Here is a 21,534-nt window from a genome sequence, read left to right as displayed (position 1 = left end):
CTTCTGGCATTGTCTATTGGTCATGAGTGGCTGACACAAGGAATGTGACACTTGTAGCCCATGTAGACGTTTGTGTGTGGTGAAGCAATGACTCCAGCAGCCGTCCGCTCCTGGTGAATCTCCCCCACATTACTGAATGGCCTTTTCTTAACAATCCTTTCCAGGCTGCGGTTATCCCAGTTGCTTGTGCACCTTTTTCTTCCACTATATTTCCTTCCACTCCACTTTCCATTAATGTTCTTGGAGGCAGCACTGTGTGAACAGCTGGCTTCTATAACAATGACCTTTGTGGCTTCCCCTCCTTGTGGAGTGTGTCCGTGATGCCTTCTGGACATGTCAGTCAGCAGTCTTCCCCATGATTGTGGAGCCACTGGAACAGACTAAGGACCTTTATAAACACTTAGGAGCCTTTACAGGTGATTATTGTTAATTATTCTAATTTACTGAGATAATGACTTTTGGGGTTTCATTGGCTGTAAGCCATAATCATCGACATTAACAGAAATAAACACATGAAATAGATCCCTCTGTGTGTAATGACTCTATAGAATATAGGAGATTCACTTTTTGTATTGAAGAACTGAAATAAATTCACATTTGGACGATGTTCCCGTTCTGTGAGAAGCTCCTGTACACACCCTGCGCCGGGACATCAGTGGTGGAGGGAGAATGATGGGGACAAAGGCAATGTCCGTGTGTCATCACTGCGCGTCACTGTGGGGTGCGGGAGACAGATGGACGCGGGAGGCCGGGAGGGGCACCGGGCTGCGGGCCTTTATTACACACATCTCCTCACCTTCCCCTCCATAAATGTGCCCTCTCCTCCCCGTGCAATGTGCTCTCCTGTTCTCTGCTGTCCTCTCCTCCTGTACCGTGCTCACACTTCCTATATGCAAATTGCCTCTTCTGAGAAAAAGAGGACTTCACTCTATAGCGCCACCTATTGGAAGTAGCGATCCTACAAGTCACAATCAGCCCTCTAACGACTTAGGGTAAAAGCCAAATCAGGATCTCACATCGCAGACTCGGTGTTTGGGGCTGTTGGCCCTCGTCAGTGCGAAGCATGAGAACGGATCTGGCTAGGTGAGAGGCTCCGGACTGGGGTCTAAGGGGTAACGTTTCTCCTTATGGAGAGTGACATACCGGCTGGCTTGTCAAGGTAAGGAGGCTTATCCGCTACTTCCAGCAGGTGGCGCTGTAGAGTTAAGGCCTCTTCTTCTCAGAGGAGGCAATTTGCATATTACATTTCCCAGAGGAGCATAGAACGGCGAATAAGCCTCCTTACCTTCACAAGCCAGAGCTGGTATGTCACTGTCCACAAGGAGAAACGTCACCCTTCCCATGACACTACTATTATTATTATTATTCTGCGGGACCGCTGTGACCTGCAGTTCCCCTGTGCAATGTGCTCTCCTCCCCTCTCCTCTCCTGTGCTCTCCCTTCCTATGACACTATTATTATTATTATTATTATTATTATTCTGCGGGACCGCTGTGACCTGTAGTTCCCCTTTGTGTAACGCCTCCAGAGCACGGCACATGCCGCCGCCGTTTCGCCTTTCCCGGACCGGCTCCAGTCATAGCTCAGCAGTGTGAAGGAAGGAATTATCACACGGACCCAACCACTTCCGGCAAAACCTTTCAGCCAATCCGCATCTTTACGTCCCACAATCCCCGCCCAGAACATACGTCACTTCGCACATGGCTATGGTGACGTCCACACTACATATCCCAGCATGCACCGCACTGGCAGATTAGACGTTACAGGGGCGGGGCAGGGGGGAAGCAGTTGGTGGGCGTGACCAGTTTACATTATGGGTGTGGTCTAAAGTTTGTGCCCTTTCCTGTGTCATTATAAAGTTTGCGCGATTTGGGGGCGGAGCTTGTGCGGACCTCCAACTGTTGATTCGTTGAGGGGCGGAGTTTATGGAGCTGTCCTGTATGGTATTGGAGGATCAGCTTTGTGGGTGGAGACTGACTGAGGGTTCTGAGTGCACAGAGCTAGAAGGCTGGTGACCCACGGGTGAGCGGAGCTGTGGGGAGATGGCGGAGGCAGGCGGAGGAGGAGGAGCGGCGGCGCGGAGGAAGAGGCCGGTGCAGAGGCTGCAGAGCGCGAACCACAGCCCCGGGGAACCGGAGCCCGAGCGAGGCCGGGGAGAGGCGGAGCACCGGTACTGACCCAGCCCCTCCCCCGGAAGTCCCAGGACCTGTGTCCCTCTCTCGCCCCGGGATCCCCCCCCCGACTCCTCACCCCGGGATCCCCCCCGACTCCTCCCCGGGATCCCCCCCCCCCCCGACTCCTCTCCCCGAGATCCCCCCGACTCCTCTCCCCGGGATCCCCCCTGACTCCTCTCCCCGGGATCCCCCTGACTCCTCTCCCCGGGATCCCCCCTGACTCCTCTCCCCGGGATCCACCGGACTCCTCACCCCGGGATCCCCCCCGACTCCTCACCCCGGGATCCCCCCCCCCCGACTCCTCACCCCGGGATCCCCCCCGACTCCTCCCCGGGATCCCCCCCGACTCCTCTCCCCGGGATCCCCCCCGACTCCTCTCCCCGGGATCCCCCCTGACTCCTCTCCCCGGGATCCCCCCTGACTCCTCTCCCCGGGATCCCCCCTGACTCCTCTCCCCGGGATCCCCCCTGACTCCTCTCCCCGGGATCCCCCCCCCCGACTCCTCACCCCGGGATCCCCCCCCCCCCGACTCCTCTCCCCGGGATCCCCCCCGACTCCTCCCCGAGATCCCCCCGACTCCTCTCCCCGGGATCCCCCCTGACACCTCTCCCCGGGATCCCCTCTGACACCTCTCCCCGGGATCCCCCCCCTGACTCCTCTCCCCGGGATCCCCCCCCTGACTCCTCTCCCCGGGATCCCCCCCCCCCGACTCCTCTCCCCGGGATCCCCCCCCCCCCGACTCCTCTCCCCGGTATCCCCCCCCCTCGTCTCTCCCCCGATCAGTGTGTCGTCCCCCCCCTCGTCTCTCCCCCGGTCGCAGTGTGTCCCCCCCCTCGTCTCTCCCCCGATCAGTGTGTCCCCCCCCCCTCGTCTCTCCCCCGATCAGTGTGTGTCCCCCCCCCTCGTCTCTCCCCCGATCAGTGTGTCCCCCCCCCCTCGTCTCTCCCCCGATCAGTGTGTCCCCCCCCCCTCGTCTCTCCCCCGATCAGTGTGTGTCCCCCCCCCCTCGTCTCTCCCCCGGTCGCAGTGTGTCCCCCCCCCCCCCCCGTCTCTCCCCCGATCAGTGTGTGTCCCCCCCCCCCCTCGTCTCTCCCCCGGTCGCAGTGTGTGACCCCCGTCCTCCATTGTTTTTTGTCTTTCCAGATGTCACAAGCTCCAGGAGTCTCTTCTCAGCTCGGCCAGTGGCTACAACAATTACCGGGGGGTCCTGAACTGGTGCGTCGTCATGCTGGTGAGTGTGGACCCCGGGACAGAGAACGCAGGGGGAGGGGGATCTCTGTGCCATCGCTGGAGGTGGCCGAGGGGGGGGGATCTCTGTGCCTTCGCTGGAGGTGGCCGAGGGGGGGATCTCTGTGCCTTCGCTGGAGGTGGCCGAGGGGGGGGATCTCTGTGCCATCGCTGGAGGTGGCCAAGGGGGGGGGGATCTCTGTGCCATTGCTGGAGGTGGCCGAGGGGGGGGGGGGGATCTCTGTGCCATCGCTGGAGGTGGCCAAGGGGGGGGGGATCTCTGTGCCATTGCTGGAGGTGGCCGAGGGGGGGGGGGGGATCTCTGTGCCATCGCTGGAGGTGGCCAAGGGGGGGGGGGATCTCTGTGCCATTGCTGGAGGTGGCCAGGGGGGGGGGGGGATCTCTGTGCCATTGCTGGAGGTGGCCGAGGGGGGGGGGGATCTCATCTCTGTGCCATCGCTGGAGGTGGCCGAGGGGGGGGGGGGAGATCTCATCTCTGTGCCTTCTCTGGAGGTGGCCGAGGGGGGGATCTCTGTGCCATCGCTGGAGGTGGCTGAGGGGGGGATCTCTGTGCCATCGCTGGAGGTGACTGAGGAGGGGGATCTCTGTGCCATCTCTGGAGTGGGGGCGAGTGGGTTTCTGGGGGCTTTTTGCAGTGATTACATAGGGCGGCCGTCTCCTTCTCAGAATGCAGGTGGAGATGGGACGCGTGCGGAGGATATGACCCTGTCCTGGCTGATAGCGCGGGAGCGGCTCTGCCATCAGTGCGGCGGTCAGAGTCCTCTCTTATCAGCCCCATCATGTGATCGCCTGTGGCAGAGGAGGCGCAGGCTGCAGGAGAGTGATGCCGAGGGCACAGAATGGGGAGCACGTGCCACAGGCATTGGTCCTACTGCGGGGTCTCGGGGCCCTCCGTCTTCGGTGTCTCCTGCTGCTCCAGGACGTCTATGAATTGCCTGATGTAGAGCTCCACTGGCATGGCCCATAGCGCGGGCCTCCCGCCTCCCTCCCCGGCCCGGGCCTCCCGCCTTCCTCCCCCCGGCCCGGGCCTCCCGCCTTCCTCCCCCCGCCCCGGGCCTCCCGCCTTCCTCCCCCCGCCCCGGGCCTCCCGCCTTCCTCCCCCCGCCCCGGGCCTCCCGCCTTCCTCCCCCCGCCCCGGGCCTCCCGCCTTCCTCCCCCCGCCCCGGGCCTCCCGCCTTCCTCCCCCCGCCCCGGGCCTCCCGCCTTCCTCCCCCCGCCCCGGGCCTCCCGCCTTCCTCCCCCCGCCCCGGGCCTCCCGCCTTCCTCCCCCCGCCCCGGGCCTCCCGCCTTCCTCCCCCCGCCCCGGGCCTCCCGCCTCCCTCCCCGGCCCGGGCCTCCCGCTTCCCTCCCTCCCCGGTCCGGGCCTCCCGCCTTCCTGCCCGGGCCTCCCGCTTCCCTCCCTCCCCGGCCCGGGCCTCCCGCTTCCCTCCCTCCCCGGCCCGGGCCTCCCGCTTCCCTCCCTCCCCGGCCCGGGCCTCCCGCTTCCCTCCCTCCCCGGCCCGGGCCTCCCGCTTCCCTCCCTCCCCGGTCCGGGCCTCCCGCCTTCCTGCCCGGCCCTCCCGCTTCCCTCCCTCCCCGGCCCGGGCCTCCCGCTTCCCTCCCTCCCCGGCCCGGGCCTCCCGCTTCCCTCCCTCCCCGGTCCGGGCCTCCCGCTTCCCTCCCTCCCCGGTCCGGGCCTCCCGCCTTCCTGCCCGGCCCTCCCGCTTCCCTCCCTCCCCGGTCCGGGCCTCCCGCCTCCCTCCCCGGCCCTCCCGCTTCCCTCCCTCCCCGGCCCGGGCCTCCCGCTTCCCTCCCTCCCCGGTCCGGGCCTCCCGCTTCCCTCCCTCCCCGGTCCGGGCCTCCCGCCTTCCTGCCCGGGCCGCCGTTTGTGGCTCTGTCTCCCTGGTGTGGCAGTTGCCCGCTGCGGCTCCTGGGCGGTTGTGTGGTGGTCGGTGGCCGCACAGGAAACGTTTCTCCATCTCTACACGTTGGAGCGTCGTCTGCGTCCACCAGCCTCCCGTTCTGAGTCTGCAGCTCCTGTGCGGAGTTATGCGTTTCCTTCCATGTGTAGACGTGTCACCTTGCCGCTCACATGGTCATGTGACCTCTGGGGGGGGGGGGGGGGTTTGGCAGCAGCTACGTTTCCCGCCATGTGACTTGTGCCCACCAGTCAGGATCTGTTCTTGTGTTTCAGGTATTGGGGAACGCGCGCCTCTTCCTGGAGAACATCATTAAGTAAGTCCCCCCCCCGCAGCCGTCCTGTCTGTGCTCCGCCCTGTACAGGTCACATGACCAGCGGAGCTGTAGACGGGGGCTATTGACCACAGCTGCCCTTTCCCCTCAGGTATGGGATACTGGTGGACCCCATCCAGGTGGTGTCGCTGTTTCTCAAGGACCCCTACAGCTGGCCGGCACTCATGCTGGTGGTCGGTGAGCCCTCCTGATCGGGGGAACGTCAGCTGACACCCCCCACACACCACACACACACCCCACACCGCACACACCCACACACACACCACACCCCCCCCCCCACACCACACACACCCCCCACACCACACACACCCCCCACACCACACACACCACACACACCCACACCACACCCCCCCCCACACCACACACACCCCCCACACCACACCCCCCCCCCCACACCACACACACACCCCACACCACACACACCCCCCACACCACACACACCCCCCACACCACACACACCACACACCCACACCACACCCCCCCACCACACACACACCCCACACCGCACACACCCCCCACACCGCACACACCCCCCCACACCACACACACACACCACACACACCCCCCACACACACACCCCCAACACCACACACACCCCCCACACCACACACACCCCCCACACACCACACACACACCCCACACACCTCCCCACACACACCCCCCACACCACACACACCCCCCCCACACCACACACACCCCCCACACCACACACACCCCCCACACCACACACACCCCCCCCACACACCCCCCCACCCCACACACACCCCACACCCCCCACACACACCACACACACACCACACCACACACACCCCCCACACCACACACACCCCCCACACCCCCCCCACACACACACACACCACACACACACACCACACACCCCCCCCACACACACACACCACACACCCCCCACACACACACACCACACACACCCCCCACACCACACACACCCCCCCACACACACCCCCCCACACACACCCCCCCACACACACCCCCCCACACACACCCCCCCACACACACCCCCCCACACACACCCCCCCACACACACCCCCCCACACACACCACACCACACACACCACACCACACACCCCCCCCACACACCCCCCACACCACACACCCCCCCCCACACCACACACACCCCCCACACCACACACCCCCCCCACACACACCACACACCCCCCACACACACACCACACCCCCCCCCCCACACCACCCCCCCCCCCCACACCACACACCCCCCCCCCCACACCACACACACACACACACACTCTCCTTGCCTGGTGGTCCCCCCTTCTCCCTGTCTTGTGTTCCTGATTGTCCCCGTCTGGTGGTCTCCCCCCTCATCTGACGTTTCCCCCCTCTCCTTGTCTGGTGGTCTCCCCCTCAGCTCACATTCTTCCCCCCTGGTCTGGTGGTCTTCCTCCCCCCTTGTGATCCTCTCGCCCTGGTGGTCTCCCCTTCATCTGACGTTACCCCACCATCTGCGGTTTCCTCCTCCTCCCGTCTGATGCGGGTTCTTTTCTCTTGCAGGGTCCAACCTCTTCATATTGGGGTCCCTGCACTTGGAGCGGCGTCTGGCATCGGTAAGTGGAGCGGCAGTCCCACAGTTACAGTCCCACAGTTAAAGGGCCGGTGCAACATAATGTGGTGTCCTGCTCCAGGAGGCGGGGGAGGGGCCGACTACCTACTCCCAGGGGTGGAGTGATGGGGAGGGGCTAACGGGGAGGGATGTGGGTGGGGCTGCCTGGTGGGCTGACTCTGGGGAGGGATGTGGGCGGGGCTGACTCTGGGGGAGGGATGTGGGCGGGGCTGACGGGGGATGTGGGCGGGGCTGCCTGGTGGGAAGGGCTGACTCTGGGGGATGGATGTGGGTGGGGCCGACTGCCTGGTGGGAAGGGCTGACTCTGGGGAGGGATGTGGGCGGGGCTGACTCTGGGGGAGGGATGTGGGTGGGACTGACTCTGGGGAAGTGATGTGGGCGGGGCTGCCTGGTGGGAAGGGCTGACTGGGGGATGGATGTGGGTGGGGCTGACTGCCTGGTGGGAAGGGCTGACTGGGGGAGGGTTGTGGGTGGGGCGGACTCGGGGAGGGATGTGTGCGTGGCCGCCTGGTGGAAAGGGCTGACTGGGGGATGGATGTGGGTGGGGCTGACTGCCTGGTGGGGAGGGATGTGGGTGGGGCTGACTGACTGGGGGAGGGATGTGGGCGGGGCTGACTGGCGGTGCTGCCTGGTGGGAAGGGCTGACTCGGGGCGGGATGTGGGTGGGGCTTACTAGCAGGATGTGGGCGGGGCTGCCTGGTGGGAAGGGCTGACTCTGGGGGATGGATGTGGGTGGGGCCGACTGCCTGGTGGGAAGGGCTGACTGGGAGAGGGTTGTGGGTGGGGCTGACTCTGGGGGAAGGATGTGGGTGGGGCTGACTCTGGGCGGGATGTGGGTGGGGCTTACTGGCAGGATGTGGGCGGGGCTGACTGACTCTGGGGGAGGGATGTGGGCGGGGCTGACTGACTCTGGGGAAGGGATGTGGGTGGGGCTGACTGGCGGTGCTGCCTGGTGGGAAGGGCTGACTCGGGGCGGGATGTGGGTGGGGCTTACTAGCAGGATGTGGGCGGGGCTGACTCCTGACCCGGGGTAACATGTGCCTCTCTCGCGTGCCCTGCAGGGAGCTTTCCCGGAACGTGTGGGGCTGTTGCTGTACACCGTCCTCCTCTCTGCCATCCTGTGCATCCCGGTGCTGGTGGTCTTTATGGTGCTGTCCATAACTCCAGGTAATAAGACCCCTGTCAGGGGGCGGGTGTGCGGAGGAGACTGGTTTGGGATTAGTCGTAATGTGGGAGGGGCTTGTCGGGAGCGCAGCTTCTTGCTGTGGAGGGGAGATGAGTCTATTTGGGGGCCTTGTTGACTTTCATCTCGTCCTCTCTTTGCAGTGGGCGCTGTTTTTGCCCTCATGGTTTACACCATCCTCTTTCTGAAGCTGTACTCCTATAAAGATGTAAACCGCTGGAACCGGGAGCGGAGACGGGCTCAGGTCCGAGCGCTCAGCCGCACACAGTCTGGTGAGATGGCTCTCGTACCTCCACCACAGTCTTCCTGTGGTCCGGCATGTGTTGGGTCTGTATGGGCCTCCTGGGATCCCCGAGGTCCGGCATGTGTTGGGTCTCTTTGGGCCTCCTGGGCTCCCCGCTGTCCAGCATTTGTCGGGTCTTGTGGGATCCCCGAGGTCCGGCATGTGTTGGGTCTGTATCGGCGTACCTCGTGGGGTCCCCGAGGTCCGGCATGTGTCGGGTCTGTACGGGCCTCCTGGGGTCCCCGAGGTCCGGCATGTGTCGGGTCTGTACGGGCCTCCTGGGATCCCCGAGGTCCGGCATGTGTTGGGTCTGTACGGGCCTCCTGGGATCCCCAAGGTCCAGCATGTGTCGGGTCTGTACGGGCCTTGTGGGATCCCCGAGGTCCGGCATGTGTCGGGTCTGTACGGGCCTTGTGGGATCCCCAAGGTCCAGCATGTGTTGGGTCTGTAAGGGCCTTGCGGGGTCCCTGTGGTCCGGCATGTGTCGGGTCTGTACGGGCCTTGTGGGATCCCCGAGGTCCGGCATGTGTCGGGTCTGTACGGGCCTCCTGGGATCCCCGAGGTCCAGCATGTGTTGGGTCTGTACGGGCCTCCTGGGCTCCCCGCTGTCCAGCATTTGTCGGGTCTTGTGGGATCCCCGAGGTCGGGCATGTGTCGGGTCTGTATCGGCGTACCTTGTGGGGTCCCTGTGGTCCGGCATGTGTCGGGTCTATACGGGCCTCGTGGGACCCCCACAGTTCGGCATGTGTCTGGTCTGCATGAGGCTCCTGCACAGGCCTTGTCTGTGCACTGTAACTCCCATCTATTTTGTCTCTCAGCTCCTCTGATGAGAAAAGTGAACGGAGATGTCGGGAAGCCAGAGGTGACGTATCCAGGCAATCTGACGCTCCGAGGTGGGTGCCAGATGTCGCTCCACCTGTAGGGTCTGTGACACCCCCGTCCTGACCGCGTCTCTTCACCCCTCAGATATCTATTACTTCACACTCGCACCAACTCTCTGCTATGAGCTGAACTTCCCACGTTCCCCGAGGATTCGCAAAAGGTTCCTTCTCCGACGACTGCTGGAGATGGTGAGAAGGGGATGATGACAAGAGGAAGCGAGCGGCCACCCACCGTCACTGTGCCCCCACACTCGTGAGACATACCTATCACTTCTCCACCCTGAAAAGCATGAGACTTAGTGCACCTTCCCCATCGCACCTCCTACCACCCTCGGTGCACCTGCCCTATCACACCTGCCTACTGCCCCATCACACCTACCGCCCCAGGTGCACCTTCCCCATCGCACCTCCTACCACCCTCGGTGCACCTGCCCTATCACACCTGCCTACTGTCCCATCGCACCTACCTACTGCCCCAGGTGCACCTTCCCCATCGCACCTCCTACCACCCTCGGAGCACCTGCCCTGTCACACCTGCCTACTGCCCCATTGCACCTGCTCCATTGTCGTTGCTTACCGCCCTCGCTCCTGACCTTCATTTTGCTACTCTTTCTGACTTCTATTTCTCTCACGTCCAGCTATTCATCATGCAGCTTCTGGTTGGACTGATCCAGCAGGTGAGTTTATGAACCCATCACCTCATTTCGTACAGTGGCTGATGTTGAAGGTGTCTTTCCTGGCAGTCGAGTGGTTAGAGAAGGTGAAGGGGATCGGACAATTTGGGGGTGGTTAGATAAGATGGAGGTGTTGGCCCTGGCTGTTGGTTGGGGCTGATGAGAAGGTAAAGGGGTTAGTCGTGGCGGTCAGCCAGTTTGGGTCTTATAATAGAGAAGGTGGGGGTTAGTCCTGGCTTTTGGGGGTAATTAGAGAAGGTGGAGGGGTCTGTCCCAACGTTCGGCCAGTTGGGGATCAGTTAGGCTACTTTCACACTAGCGTTTTTTGCAATACATCGCAATGCGTCGTTTTGGCGAAAAAACGCATCCTGCAAAAGTGCTTGCAGGATGCGTTTTTTCCCCATTGACTAACATTACCGACGCATTGCCACACGTCGCAACTGTCGTGCGATGGTTGCGCCGTGTTGTGGTGGACCGTCGGCTGCAAAAAAACGTTACATGTAACGTTTTTTGCTCCCGACGGACAGCCATTTCCAACCGCGCATGCGCGGCCGGAACTCCGCCCGCACCTCACAATGGGGCGGCGGATGCGCTGGAAAAATGCATCCGCTGCCCCCGTTGTGCGGCGTATACAACGCTAGCGTCGGTGCGACGGGCCGAGTACGACGCTAGTGTGAAAGTAGCCTTAGACAAGGCGGGGGTGTCAGTCCTGGCAGTCAGCCAGTTGGGGGTCTCATAATAAAGGCTGGTCCTGGCTGTTGGGGCTAATTAGAGAAGGTGGAGGGGCCGGTCCTAGCAGTCGGCCTGTTGGGGACTATGGCGGCAATGTAGCAGAGCCGTGTTGTACAGACAGTGCCGGAGTTTACACAGTGTGTGATTGTCTTGTGTTGTCTTTTAGTGGATGGTTCCAGCAATTCAGAACTCCATGAAACCGTTCCGGGTGAGTTTTGCATTTCTTGCTCCGTCATTATCGAGGTGTCCTTACCTCTCCCCTGTGGCGTCTATTTCACCCCACTTACATGAACGTCAATCCTGATACTGTTCTTTTAGTGTCCTAACCACAGGAGCTGACACTCTGTAGGGATTAGTAGCTGTAGACAGCAGGAGATGGGTTATGTCCTTGGCCGCTCAGGTCTCCTCTGTGCCTCACTTCTTGCTCATGGTCTTCTCTCCTCTAGGATATGGATTACTCGCGGATCATTGAGCGGCTTCTGAAGTTGGCGGTGAGTGTAGTCTTCCGCGGTTGCATGTGTATTCTTGTGGCCCACTGATAGTTGCTCTGTGCAGGTCCCCAATCACCTGATCTGGCTGATCTTCTTCTACTGGTTCTTCCATTCTTCCATGAACTTTGTGGCTGAGTTGATGCGTTTTGGGGATCGTGAGTTTTACAGGGACTGGTGGTGAGTGATAATTGACGAAAGTCAACCATAGTCCTTCAGACGGCACTTCTGGGCTCATCGAATAATGGTGTCTGGGGTGGCTCAATGGTCAGGAACCAAAATCCATAACAATCTACTAATCTGATTCTCCAGGAACTCTGAAACGGTGACCTACTTCTGGCAGAACTGGAACATCCCCGTCCACAAATGGTGCATCAGGTAGTACGAGGAGGAGTAAGGTTGAAAATGGCTGGGGCGCTGTCCTATAAAGTGGGGCGAGGAGGGAGCTGTGTGTTGCAGTGAGGTCAGGTGATGCAAGTAGGGAGTGTGTGTTGTGCCGTTGGGATGGGCGATACCAAGCGCGAGTGAGTAGGTAGCCATTGAGTCGAGCGGTGCAAGGAGGGAGTGTGTGGAGCGCTCTCGGGTCAGCCATTGAGTCGAGCGGTGCAAGGAGGGAGTGTGTGGAGCGCTCTCGGGTCAGCCATTGAGTCGAGCGGTGCAAGGAGGGAGTGTGTGGAGCGCTCTCGGGTCAGCCATTGAGTCGAGCGGTGCAAGGAGGGAGTGTGTGGAGCGCTCTCGGGTCAGGCACATGAAGAGAACAAGGATAAGTGCTGTGGTCAGTAGATGGATGGCTGAGGATCTCTGGAGCAATGAGGACATGGTCAGCAGTTAGGGCAGTGAAGGAGATGAATGAGTGGGTTAGAGGTAAGGACAGAAGTGCAGAGGTTCAGTGGATAGAATTGATGGTGTCTTATAATAAAGTTCTTGGACTGTTTTGTTTCTTTCAGACACTTTTACAAGCCAATGATGAGACGTGGTGTCCCCAGATGGGCCGCACAGACGGCTGTTTTCTTCGCTTCAGCTTTTTTCCATGAGGTTAGAACATATTATGATCCAATGTATTAGAAAGGCCGGGCATTGACCAAGCCTGCATATGGGTGGAGGATAACGTTTCTAGACAGGGTGGTGGCTTGTCGGAAAGTGTCTTTGTTACAGGTTTGTGGCCCGATAGGTGGAGTCTGGGTTGAGGACAAACTTTTTATCAGGTGCTGGCTTCATATGAGGTGTCTGGGCACTGTTTCTAGCTCCGGGCGGTGGCCCCATCGGTGGTGTCTGGGTGCTGTTTCTGTCTCTGAACACTGGCCGGTGATCGGATGGGTGGTGTCTGGGTGCTGGGCTCTAGCCAGTAGCCCGATGAGTGGTGAGCAGTGGTGCTGGGCAGTGACTGATCTCTGGCTGCCAGCCTGACTGGTGGTATCTGGGCAGTGGCCCAATCGGTGGTGTCTGGGTGCTGGGCAAGTGCTTGTGCTCAGACCGGCAGCCTGATGGGTTGGGTCTAGGTGCTTATTCTGGCTCCAGTGGCAGGAGCCCGTGCTGTGGTATATGGCATCACGGTCCTTCTCGCTGACCTGATTTGGATCTCCTCTTTCTCCTCTCAGTACCTGGTCAGCGTTCCTCTGAAGATGTTCCGTCTGTGGGCGTTCATGGGGATGATGTCACAGGTTTGTACGCATTGTCTTGCCCTGTTCTTCACTGTCCTCTCTAGTTCTGAGCTTGCCTTCTTTTCTGCAGATCCCTTTGGCCTGGTTTGTAGGTCGGTTTCTACGAGGGAATTATGGCAACGCAGCAGTGTGGATTTCGCTAATCATAGGGCAGCCTATAGCGGTTCTCATGTATGTACATGACTACTACATTTTAAACTATGGGATTGGTGCATAAGAGTCATGGAGACGAAGGAGCCATGGACTGGAGCTCCCGGTGTCTTTCCTGAAGTCGGCATCTTCACTCGGAATCCGTACTATAAAGACCAAGGATCTGCTGGGAATTGGTGAAAAGATGCCCCCTTGTCCCACAATGCACCACTCCTAGTCCCTCCGTCCCAGCTGCTTTCATCATACATTTTGCTGCTTATCCTAGAAAATCCGTCCACTACCTCTACAGTCTTCTGTCCTTTCCCATCTGAGGCAATAATCCGTCCCTCCACATCGTCATTGCTTCATGGAGCGCAGTCCCGACCCGTTTTCCGCATTCCCTCCTTGATTTTGCACTCATGTTTTGACGCTGTAAGGTACAATCCAGCACCCGCGGAGGCCGGGGAGATGTACACTATCTCTGCATCACCTCTGCGGCATCCAGCAGGTGACTGCCATCTGCCTATGATCACTCGTGCCTACCGGTCATGAAGCCGGGTACCTACGGGAGGTGACCCCTCTATGGATGTCTCTGCAGGTTCCTGACCAGGTGGGTGGAACAGAGGTGACATTGGTGCTGTGGCCGAATATTAATGGTGTGTCTTGTCTGCGGTGTTTGGCTGAGCCTCTTCTGGTCTCGGGAGAAGCTTTGGCTTCACGAAATTTTAGTGAATCAAGTTTTGCAAATGGAGAAATTAAAGATGTTTAGTTTCAGCCTCGAGCAAGATTCATTTATCCATTGTCCATCTCCTCTACAAATTGCGGGAATTCTGAGCTCGGGCTGTAGCTAGTCGCCCCTGGGCTTAGATTGCCACTTGGTTCAATGTTGAGTGATGTTTGTTATACAGACACTAAAATGCACGATGATAGAAAATAATCACCTGACCCTGTAGAGTCTGCGTCAAACGGTGGTGGTCCGTCCTCAGACCTCCACACAGGAGTGATTGTACATTCTGCTCTTTGGGATCTCCCCCAGTCTCTGCAGCCAATGAGCCAGCACATAGCCCAGCATTCACGGCTAGGCTCGACCCTTCCCCACCACATGAGAACGTGACACATGAAGAGGCAAGATCAAATTTATTACAAAAACATCTGCGATTCTGAGTCTCTCAGCCCAAAACATTTCATAACTTAGAAGTCGATGCAAAGTGGGAACTGCTGAACGTAGAAAAACACTAAATCCTGGGAGAAGAAGAGCCGGCGCCAATCACTGCTGCAAGACACAAGAGAAGGACGATCAGTGCAAAAGGATGGGAGCAGGAGGGGCAGGGAAAGCAAGGCTGGGGCGGAGAAGCCCAAGGGAGAAACGCCGGCGCCAATCACGGCTGCAAGAGAAGGATGATCAGTGCAAAAGGATGTGAGCGAGGTGGCGGGAGGGGCAGGGAAAGCAAGGCTGGGGCGGAGAAGCCCAAGGGAGAAAAGCCGGAGCCAATCACGGCTGTAAGACACAAGAGAAGGACGATCAGTGCAAAAGGATGGGAGCGAGATTGCGGGAGGGGCAGGGAAAGCAAGGCTGGGGCGGAGAACCCCAAGGGAGGAACGCCGGCACCAATCGCTGCTATAAGACACAAGAGAAGGAAGATCAAGGGGTGGGGAGTGCGAGGGGCCGGCGCCAATCACTGCTGTAAGACACAAGAGAAGGACGATCAGTGCAAAAGGATGGGAGCGGGAGGGGAAGGGAAATAATGGCTGGGGCGGAGAAGCCAGCGCCAATCACGGCTGCAAGAGAAGGAAGATCAGTGCAAAAGGATGGGAGCGAGGTGGCAGGAGGGGCAGCCCAAGGGAGAAACGCTGGTGCCAATCACGGCTGTAAGACACAAGATAAAAAAGATCAGCGCAAAGGAGGGGAGCGAGGGGGTAGGCATGCGGGAGAGGGGCAGCAATTAACAGGCCGGATGGGTGGGAGAGGGGCATAGACAACGAGTCTGGGCGCACTTACTTTCGCCTTGTTCTGTACGGGTAGGTACAGCTTGAACTCTGCAGGCAGCTCATCTTCAGAGTAGAGACGATCTGAGAAATAAACTCGTCGAATTCTGCAGTTTGCGTGAATCTAAAACAAGAATAGGTGTCATCACAAGGGCGGTAGGGTGTGAGCCGCCGGGGTAACCAGGTGCAACAGGGGGTGCTGCTGACAATCGAACCTGTACTCGGAGGGTCTCGATATAATTTGTCCCATATGCACGGCGGGTGAAATCTGAGAGGTTAAACTGAATCTGATTCCAGCCGTCATCTAGTCTCATGGGCATGGTGCAGATAAACGGCTTCACTCGCGTGGTGCTCTGGTAGTTACTGGCACGAAACCTCCGCCGCACGTTCTTATCATCCAGCACCTGCAAAAAAAAAAAAACAAGACAGCCCATAATAACCTGGAGGGGCCGGCGCACCGGCCATCACCCCAGGGTGGGCAGAAGCCACTATACAACTTATTGCACTTTGGCAGTGTCGCCCCAAGGTGGGAGATGACTCCACATAATATATCGACACTGGCCGCTCACCTGCACTTCAAAGGTGAAATATTTCTTAAGGTTCTTGATGATCATGACCAGGAAGGGCAGCTTGATGCCCAGGGTTTTCTTTGGGTCTGCTGGGCATGTTATGTATGTGGTGCTGCAAAAAGGAAGATCGGAGCTTATCATATACAACATATATCTTCGCCTTGCTACATCACAAGAGCTATAAACATGGGATAGGAAATATACGGCCAAGAAGAAATACGCGGCTAATGAATTGTTTTTTGAGAACAGTGTTATTAGAAGGGGAAAAGAACAAAAACAACAAACAAAAAATAGAGGAGCAAGAGAAGCTGGCTACAAACTAGAATGTATCTATACAAATGCACAAAGCATGGGAAACAAACAAGGAGAATTGGAGCTGCTAACACAGGAATAGAGATGGGATGTCATAGGCATCACTGAATCCTGGTGGGATGATACACATGATTGAAATACAAACATTGAAGGCTGTAACTTATTCATTAGAAACAGGATTAACAGAGAGGGAGTAGGTGTTGCATTGTATGTTAGGAAAATATATATCGCCGCAGAGATCCAAGCTTCAGAGAATGGTAGCTCTGCAGAAACTGGGTAAGAATACAAGGAAAGAACACTATTATGGGTGTTTAATATAGGCCACCTGGACAAACTGAAGATATGGACAAACGCCTTATACATCAGATGTGTCTTCTCAAAAAAGTACAACATAGTGATCATAGAAGATTTTAAATATCCAAATACTTGTTGGGAATCTCTCAGGAAAAAGTAATGGGTCCAGAAAATTCTTATCTTCTCCTGCTGACAAATTTATCTTTCAAATGGTAGAAGAGAGAACAAGAAGATCTGCAATCTTGGATCTAATTCTTACCAACTGGAAAGAAATGGTTGAGGAAGTAAAGGTGGCCGGGAATTTAGGAGGCAGCGATCATGATCTCCTCAAATTTTGGATTACAAGAGGAGGAAGACCAGAGAAGACTCAGACTTTAAAGTGAACCTGTCACCAGTTCTGGCTGATATAAAATACTGCCATCACCTTTCAGGGCCGATATACAGCATTCTATAATGTTGTATATAAGCCCCCAAGCCAACCTGGAAGAACTGAAAAATAACATTATACTCCCTTGCGGGCAGTCCGGTCTGATAGGTGTCGCTGATCTTCGTCTGGTGCCTCCCATCTTCTTGTGATGCCGCCCTTCTGCAGTGCGCAGGTGCCAGAAAGTCAAAGCGCCCTGGCGCCTGTGCACTGCAGTACTTTGCTCTGCCTTCAACAGGTCAGAGAAGTACGCCAGCGCATGAGCGCGATGCCGGGGAGCCTGTGTGGATGATGCAGGGTCACGTCATGCGCAAGAAGCAAGCATGAGTGTGGCATTGCTAGAAGATGGGAGGCACCTGTGACGGGGTGTGCGACAGAGCAAGCAGGGACAGCAGACCGATGAATAATCCAAGAGACCTTTATTGCAACTGAGAGAATATTCCGGCAAACAGTGATCAGGTTCTTCAACTTGCAATAAGGCCGCAACAAAATAACAAATCCAGGGCGACACCCGATAATCCGACTCCGGGGAAAACAAAACACTAGTTCATAGAAAGGCATCAGGATCTGGCCTCAGCAGCAGATCCTAGCTCCTCACACCACCCAGGTCCCAGAAGAATGATAGTATATCCAGGGGCTTATTGTTCCACCCTCTAGTGATCAGCCCCTTGGATGGGTGGAGGGGCTCAAACCCACCCTCAAACATTTGTTACCTGGAGCTGAAAGTACAAAAGAGGCTCCAGATATCCAGTCCCACTGTCCCAGCCAGTCTGAGAAGCCCCCTGCAGAGAGCAACAAATGAACACAATGCCCCCCACCAGAAGCAGGGTAGGAAATGTTAATGAAGTATGGTCTATGAAATCAGGGTGGGGGTGGTACTCCGTTTCAGCACCGGACCAAGAATCTTTGAAAAATCCTGGAAAACAGGAGCAGTCCCTGAAGATTGGAGAAGGACAAATGTCCCTATCTTCAAAAAAAGGAAAGCTGGAGCCAGGAAATTACAGTTACAGGCCAGTGAACCTTACTTCTAGACCAGGGAATTACAGGCCAGTGAACCTTACTTCTAGACCAGGGAAGATCTGTGAACAAATTATTAAACAGCATGTATGTAAGTACTTGGGTAAGAATACAGTAATTAACCAGAGTCAGCATGGGTTTGTAGCAAATTTCCTTCTATGATGGAAGCACTGACTGGGTGGATCAGAGAAATGTGGTAGATGTAATATCTCGACTTTAGCAAAGCAATATTTCCTATGGAATAAAATACCCAATATGCGATTGACAAGACTACGGTTTGAAGGCTTGATAACTGGCTCAGTGATCACTCAAGAAGTGGTAATAAATGGTTGCACATCCAATTGGAAGAGTGTTTCAAGTGGGGACCACAAGGCTCTGTCCTGGCCCCAATGTTCAACTTTTTTTTATAAATGACATAGATAAGGGAGCTGAAGATAAAGTAATCAAATTTGTAGACTATAAAAAGCTAGGAGGAATAGCCAACAGTAGTAGTCCATGAGCCGGGCCAGATATCGGTACCACCCGGAGTGACTAATTTTCTTTGGTATTTTTAGGTAGATGCATGTCTGTAGTTTATTTTTTGATATGATAGCCCTTACATATACGTAGCTTATTAACCCCTTCAGCCCTAGGCCTATTTGTACCCAAGTGCCTAAGCCAATCTGACCTGTGCCACTTCATGGGCTAATAACTTTGGAACGCTTTCACCTATCCAAGCCATTCTGAGATTGTTTTCTCGTGACATATTGTACTTCACGTCAGTGCTAAATGGGAGTCAATATATTTTACCTTTCTATATAAAAAAAATGCTAAATATTCGGAAATTTTGGAAAAATCGGCAATTTTTTAACTTTGAAATTCTCTGCTTTTTACAAAAATACTGATACCCCCCATAATAGTTATTAATTTACACTCCCCACATGTTTACTTCATATTGGCATCATTTTGAAAATGAAACCTTATTGTTTTACGACGTAATAGGGCTTATAGTTTTATGCGCAATTTTTCACATTTACAGCAAAACCCACTTTTCAAAGGACCAAGTCACTTCTGAAGTCACTTTAAGGGGCTTACATAACAGAAACCACCCATAAATTACCCCATTTTGCAAACTACACCCCTCAAGCTGTTCAAAACTCATTTTTAAAAACTGTTAACCCTTTAGGTGTTCCACAGGAATTTTAGCAGAATGAAGGCGAAATTTCAAAATTTCATTTTTTTTCCAGATATTACATTGTAATCCAATTTTACCTGCAACCTAGCAAGGGTTAACGGCAAACCCAAACTTGGTTACCCTAATTCTGCAGTTTATAGAAACACCCCACATGTACTCGTAAACTAAAGTATGGGCACACAGCACAGCTCAACACGGAAGGAGCGCTATGTGGTTTTTGGGTGGCGGATTCACTGGAAGAAATCTAGGGGGCCATGTCACATTTGAAGGCTGCCTGAGGTACCCCCACAGTGGAAACCCCAAAAAGTGACCCTATTTTGGAAACTACACCCCCAAGGAATCTTTTAGGGGGTATAGTGACCACTTTGACCCAACCAGTGTTTCACAGTAGTTGGAAACACTTGGTTGAGAAAATGGAAAAAGTGCATTTTTTACATGAAGGTGTCATTTTAGGCTCATTTTTTTATTTTTAAGAGGTGTACCAGCAAAAAATGCACCCCACTATTTGTTCACCAATCTCTCCCGAACACAACAACACCCGATATGTTGTCGTACACTGCAGTATTGGGGAACGGCAGGCCTCGGAAGGGAAGGAGCGCCAAATGACTTTTGGAGTGCAAATTTTACTGGAAGAAATCTAGGGGGCTATGTCACATTTGAAGACACCCTGAGGTGCCCCAACACACGCACACACACTGACACATACACGTTCTGTGCTGAACAGGACTCTCCGGTCTTCTCTGCAGAGCTCCTATCTCCCTCTGTAGAGGCTGACACCTCCCAGGCTTGTGACTGATCACATGGCCGTGACATCACCACAGGTCCTGTAGTCCTGTACTGTGTGCTGCTGCTGGTAAGGAACTTGTGGAGAGAGGGGGAACAGTCACCTAGCACCAGCGCTCCCAGCTCTAAGAACGAGCGCCTCATGAAGGTGGGCCCCTGCCTCCTCCTTCCCTGCGCGGCGGCCTTTCCCCCCGGCGGCTGTATTCGGCGTATAAGACAACCGCCCTCTTGGAGCCATGTTTTTCATGGCTAAAAAGTCGTCTTATACGCCAGGAAATACGGTAAATAAAATTTTAATGTTTTTCTTTGTGTTTGCAGGTGTTTACTGACTATCTAACGGCATGATGGAAGTACCAGCAAGGAAGAAATCACGGATCGACTGTATCATACACTGCTCTAATGATGACAGCGATGATCTGGCGTCCCTTAAGGATTTGGACTCCTGGAAAACATTGCTTAGGGCTGCAGAGATCAGGCAGCATGAATCAGTCCTGGTAGCAGCTAAGGGCCTTGAAGAAGGAGAAATACCACACATACAATATCACCGTAAATGTCGTAGTATCTTTACAATGAAGAAGTCACTGGATTCTATCCTTGGCAAGGGTGTCAATGTCGAAACAGCAAGCAAAATCTCCATGAGGAAGCTACCGAGGGGTGCCCCCAGTGATAGCAGGGTGTATGCCAAAGTATGTATCTTCTGTGAGAAGTCAAGCAAGTACCTAAAAGGAAAACAAACAAGGGAGCCAATTGTCCAGTGTGTTGAGCTACGAGCAGATGAGACGATCCGCAGAGCAGCGATAAGGAAAGGCACACAGAGAATACTTGGTTTACTTAGCAGAGACCTTGTTGCTGCAGAGGGGCACTACCACAAGTCGTGCTACAAACTATTCACAAAAGATGATTCCCAAGTGGCCTGTAGGTCTAGTGCAGCTGAAAATCAGGTCGAAAGCGAGGAAGTACGCTACGAAGAGGCAGAGAAAGAGGCCCTTGAAGAACTCTTCTTGTATATAAGGACTAAATTGTTCCCAAACCCAGAAGTACTGCCTATGATAAACCTCACATCTAGGCTTGAGAGATTAATGATATCCCGTGGTATCATCCAACTGAAACCATCGACAAAGAAACATGTTCGACGAAAACTTGAAACAGAGATTGGGGAATCACTCCGCTTTCTCTCAGATGAGAAAGGTAAGCTTCTAGTCTATCCATGTAGCCTATCAATGGACGACCTTGTCCGGCAAGTACACAGCATGACAAAAGATCTGCAAGAAGCAAGAGCTGCTAACTCTGGAGATATCGTAACCAAAGCAGCAATGCAGCTAAGGAATGAGATCAAGAAGCAAGATGTGAGTCAGCCATGGCCTCCCAATACAGATCAGAATGTCGTTCCTGCATTAGTCACTCAATTCCTGCAAACCCTGCTTACAGGAGATTGTGAGTGCCAAACTACCTGTGAAAGAGCTCAACGTCTTGCCACATCCTTCGGCAGTGACTTGGTTTTTGCTGTTACCAATGGAAAGACAAAGCCACCAAAGCACGTACTGCTATCCTTTGCAGTTAAGTCTTTGACCGGCAATACAGAACTGATTCGAACTCTGAATCGTCTTGGCCACTGTGTGTCATATTCAATGGCTGAGGAGATCGATACAGCCCTTTGTATCCAGAAGTTGGAATGTTCAAAGGATGACATCCC

The 21,534-nt window shown here is 55.7% G+C and overlaps 2 protein-coding genes across 4 annotated transcripts in view; one reads left to right on the top strand and one right to left on the bottom strand.

Annotated features, from left to right (window-relative positions):
- The first annotated feature begins 1,911 nt into the window (after nt 1–1,911).
- On the top strand, nt 1,912–14,069 carry DGAT1 (diacylglycerol O-acyltransferase 1). 2 transcript variants are annotated; one of them, XM_077271572.1, is made up of 17 exons: nt 1,962–2,170; nt 3,318–3,405; nt 5,596–5,636; nt 5,746–5,831; nt 7,182–7,234; nt 8,313–8,418; nt 8,578–8,706; nt 9,536–9,610; nt 9,684–9,787; nt 10,237–10,275; nt 11,171–11,212; nt 11,451–11,495; nt 11,560–11,672; nt 11,805–11,870; nt 12,440–12,527; nt 13,091–13,153; nt 13,224–14,069. In XM_077271572.1, the coding sequence occupies exons 1-17, from the start codon at nt 2,043–2,045 to the stop codon at nt 13,368–13,370; spliced, it is 1,413 nt and encodes a 470-aa protein (XP_077127687.1). In that variant the 5' UTR covers nt 1,962–2,042; the 3' UTR covers nt 13,371–14,069. The 2 variants fall into 2 exon arrangements, with proteins under 2 accessions (XP_077127689.1, XP_077127687.1); XM_077271574.1 differs by lacking the exons at nt 9,536–9,610; nt 9,684–9,787; nt 10,237–10,275; ... (5 more) ...; nt 13,091–13,153; nt 13,224–14,069 and adding an exon at nt 8,791–9,528 and having other exon boundaries at nt 1,912–2,170; nt 8,578–8,745.
- Nucleotides 14,070–14,402: 333 nt separating this feature from the next.
- CFAP20 (cilia and flagella associated protein 20) overlaps nt 14,403–21,534 on the bottom strand; it is a 33,949-nt gene continuing 26,817 nt past the window's right edge. The window contains exons 3-6 of one of the 2 annotated variants that reach the window (XM_077271575.1): nt 15,838–15,949; nt 15,484–15,672; nt 15,282–15,392; nt 14,403–14,555 (exon numbers count right to left, since the gene is read on the bottom strand). In XM_077271575.1, coding sequence (XP_077127690.1) covers nt 14,550–14,555; nt 15,282–15,392; nt 15,484–15,672; nt 15,838–15,949 — 418 coding nt within the window. In that variant the 3' untranslated portion in view covers nt 14,403–14,549. Of the gene's footprint in view, nt 14,556–14,947; nt 14,965–15,281; nt 15,393–15,483; nt 15,673–15,837; nt 15,950–21,534 lie in introns of those variants that run through there. The other variant, XM_077271576.1, reaches the window with a different exon arrangement.

The sequence above is a fragment of the Ranitomeya variabilis genome, chromosome 6 (genome assembly GCF_051348905.1).
Source record: "Ranitomeya variabilis isolate aRanVar5 chromosome 6, aRanVar5.hap1, whole genome shotgun sequence".
In the NCBI taxonomy this organism is placed as follows: domain Eukaryota; kingdom Metazoa; phylum Chordata; class Amphibia; order Anura; family Dendrobatidae; genus Ranitomeya; species Ranitomeya variabilis.
This window is presented reverse-complemented; position numbering and strand designations above follow the sequence as displayed.

Bases quoted from the DNA above. Each gene is read 5' to 3' on its own strand.
- DGAT1 (XM_077271572.1), top strand. From the start codon at position 2,043: ATGGCGGAGGCAGGCGGAGGAGGAGGAGCGGCGGCGCGGAGGAAGAGG. The intron at 9,788-10,236 runs GTGAGAAGGGGA...TCTCACGTCCAG, and splicing joins TCCGACGACTGCTGGAGATG to CTATTCATCATGCAGCTTCT. The intron at 10,276-11,170 runs GTGAGTTTATGA...GTTGTCTTTTAG, and splicing joins TGGTTGGACTGATCCAGCAG to TGGATGGTTCCAGCAATTCA.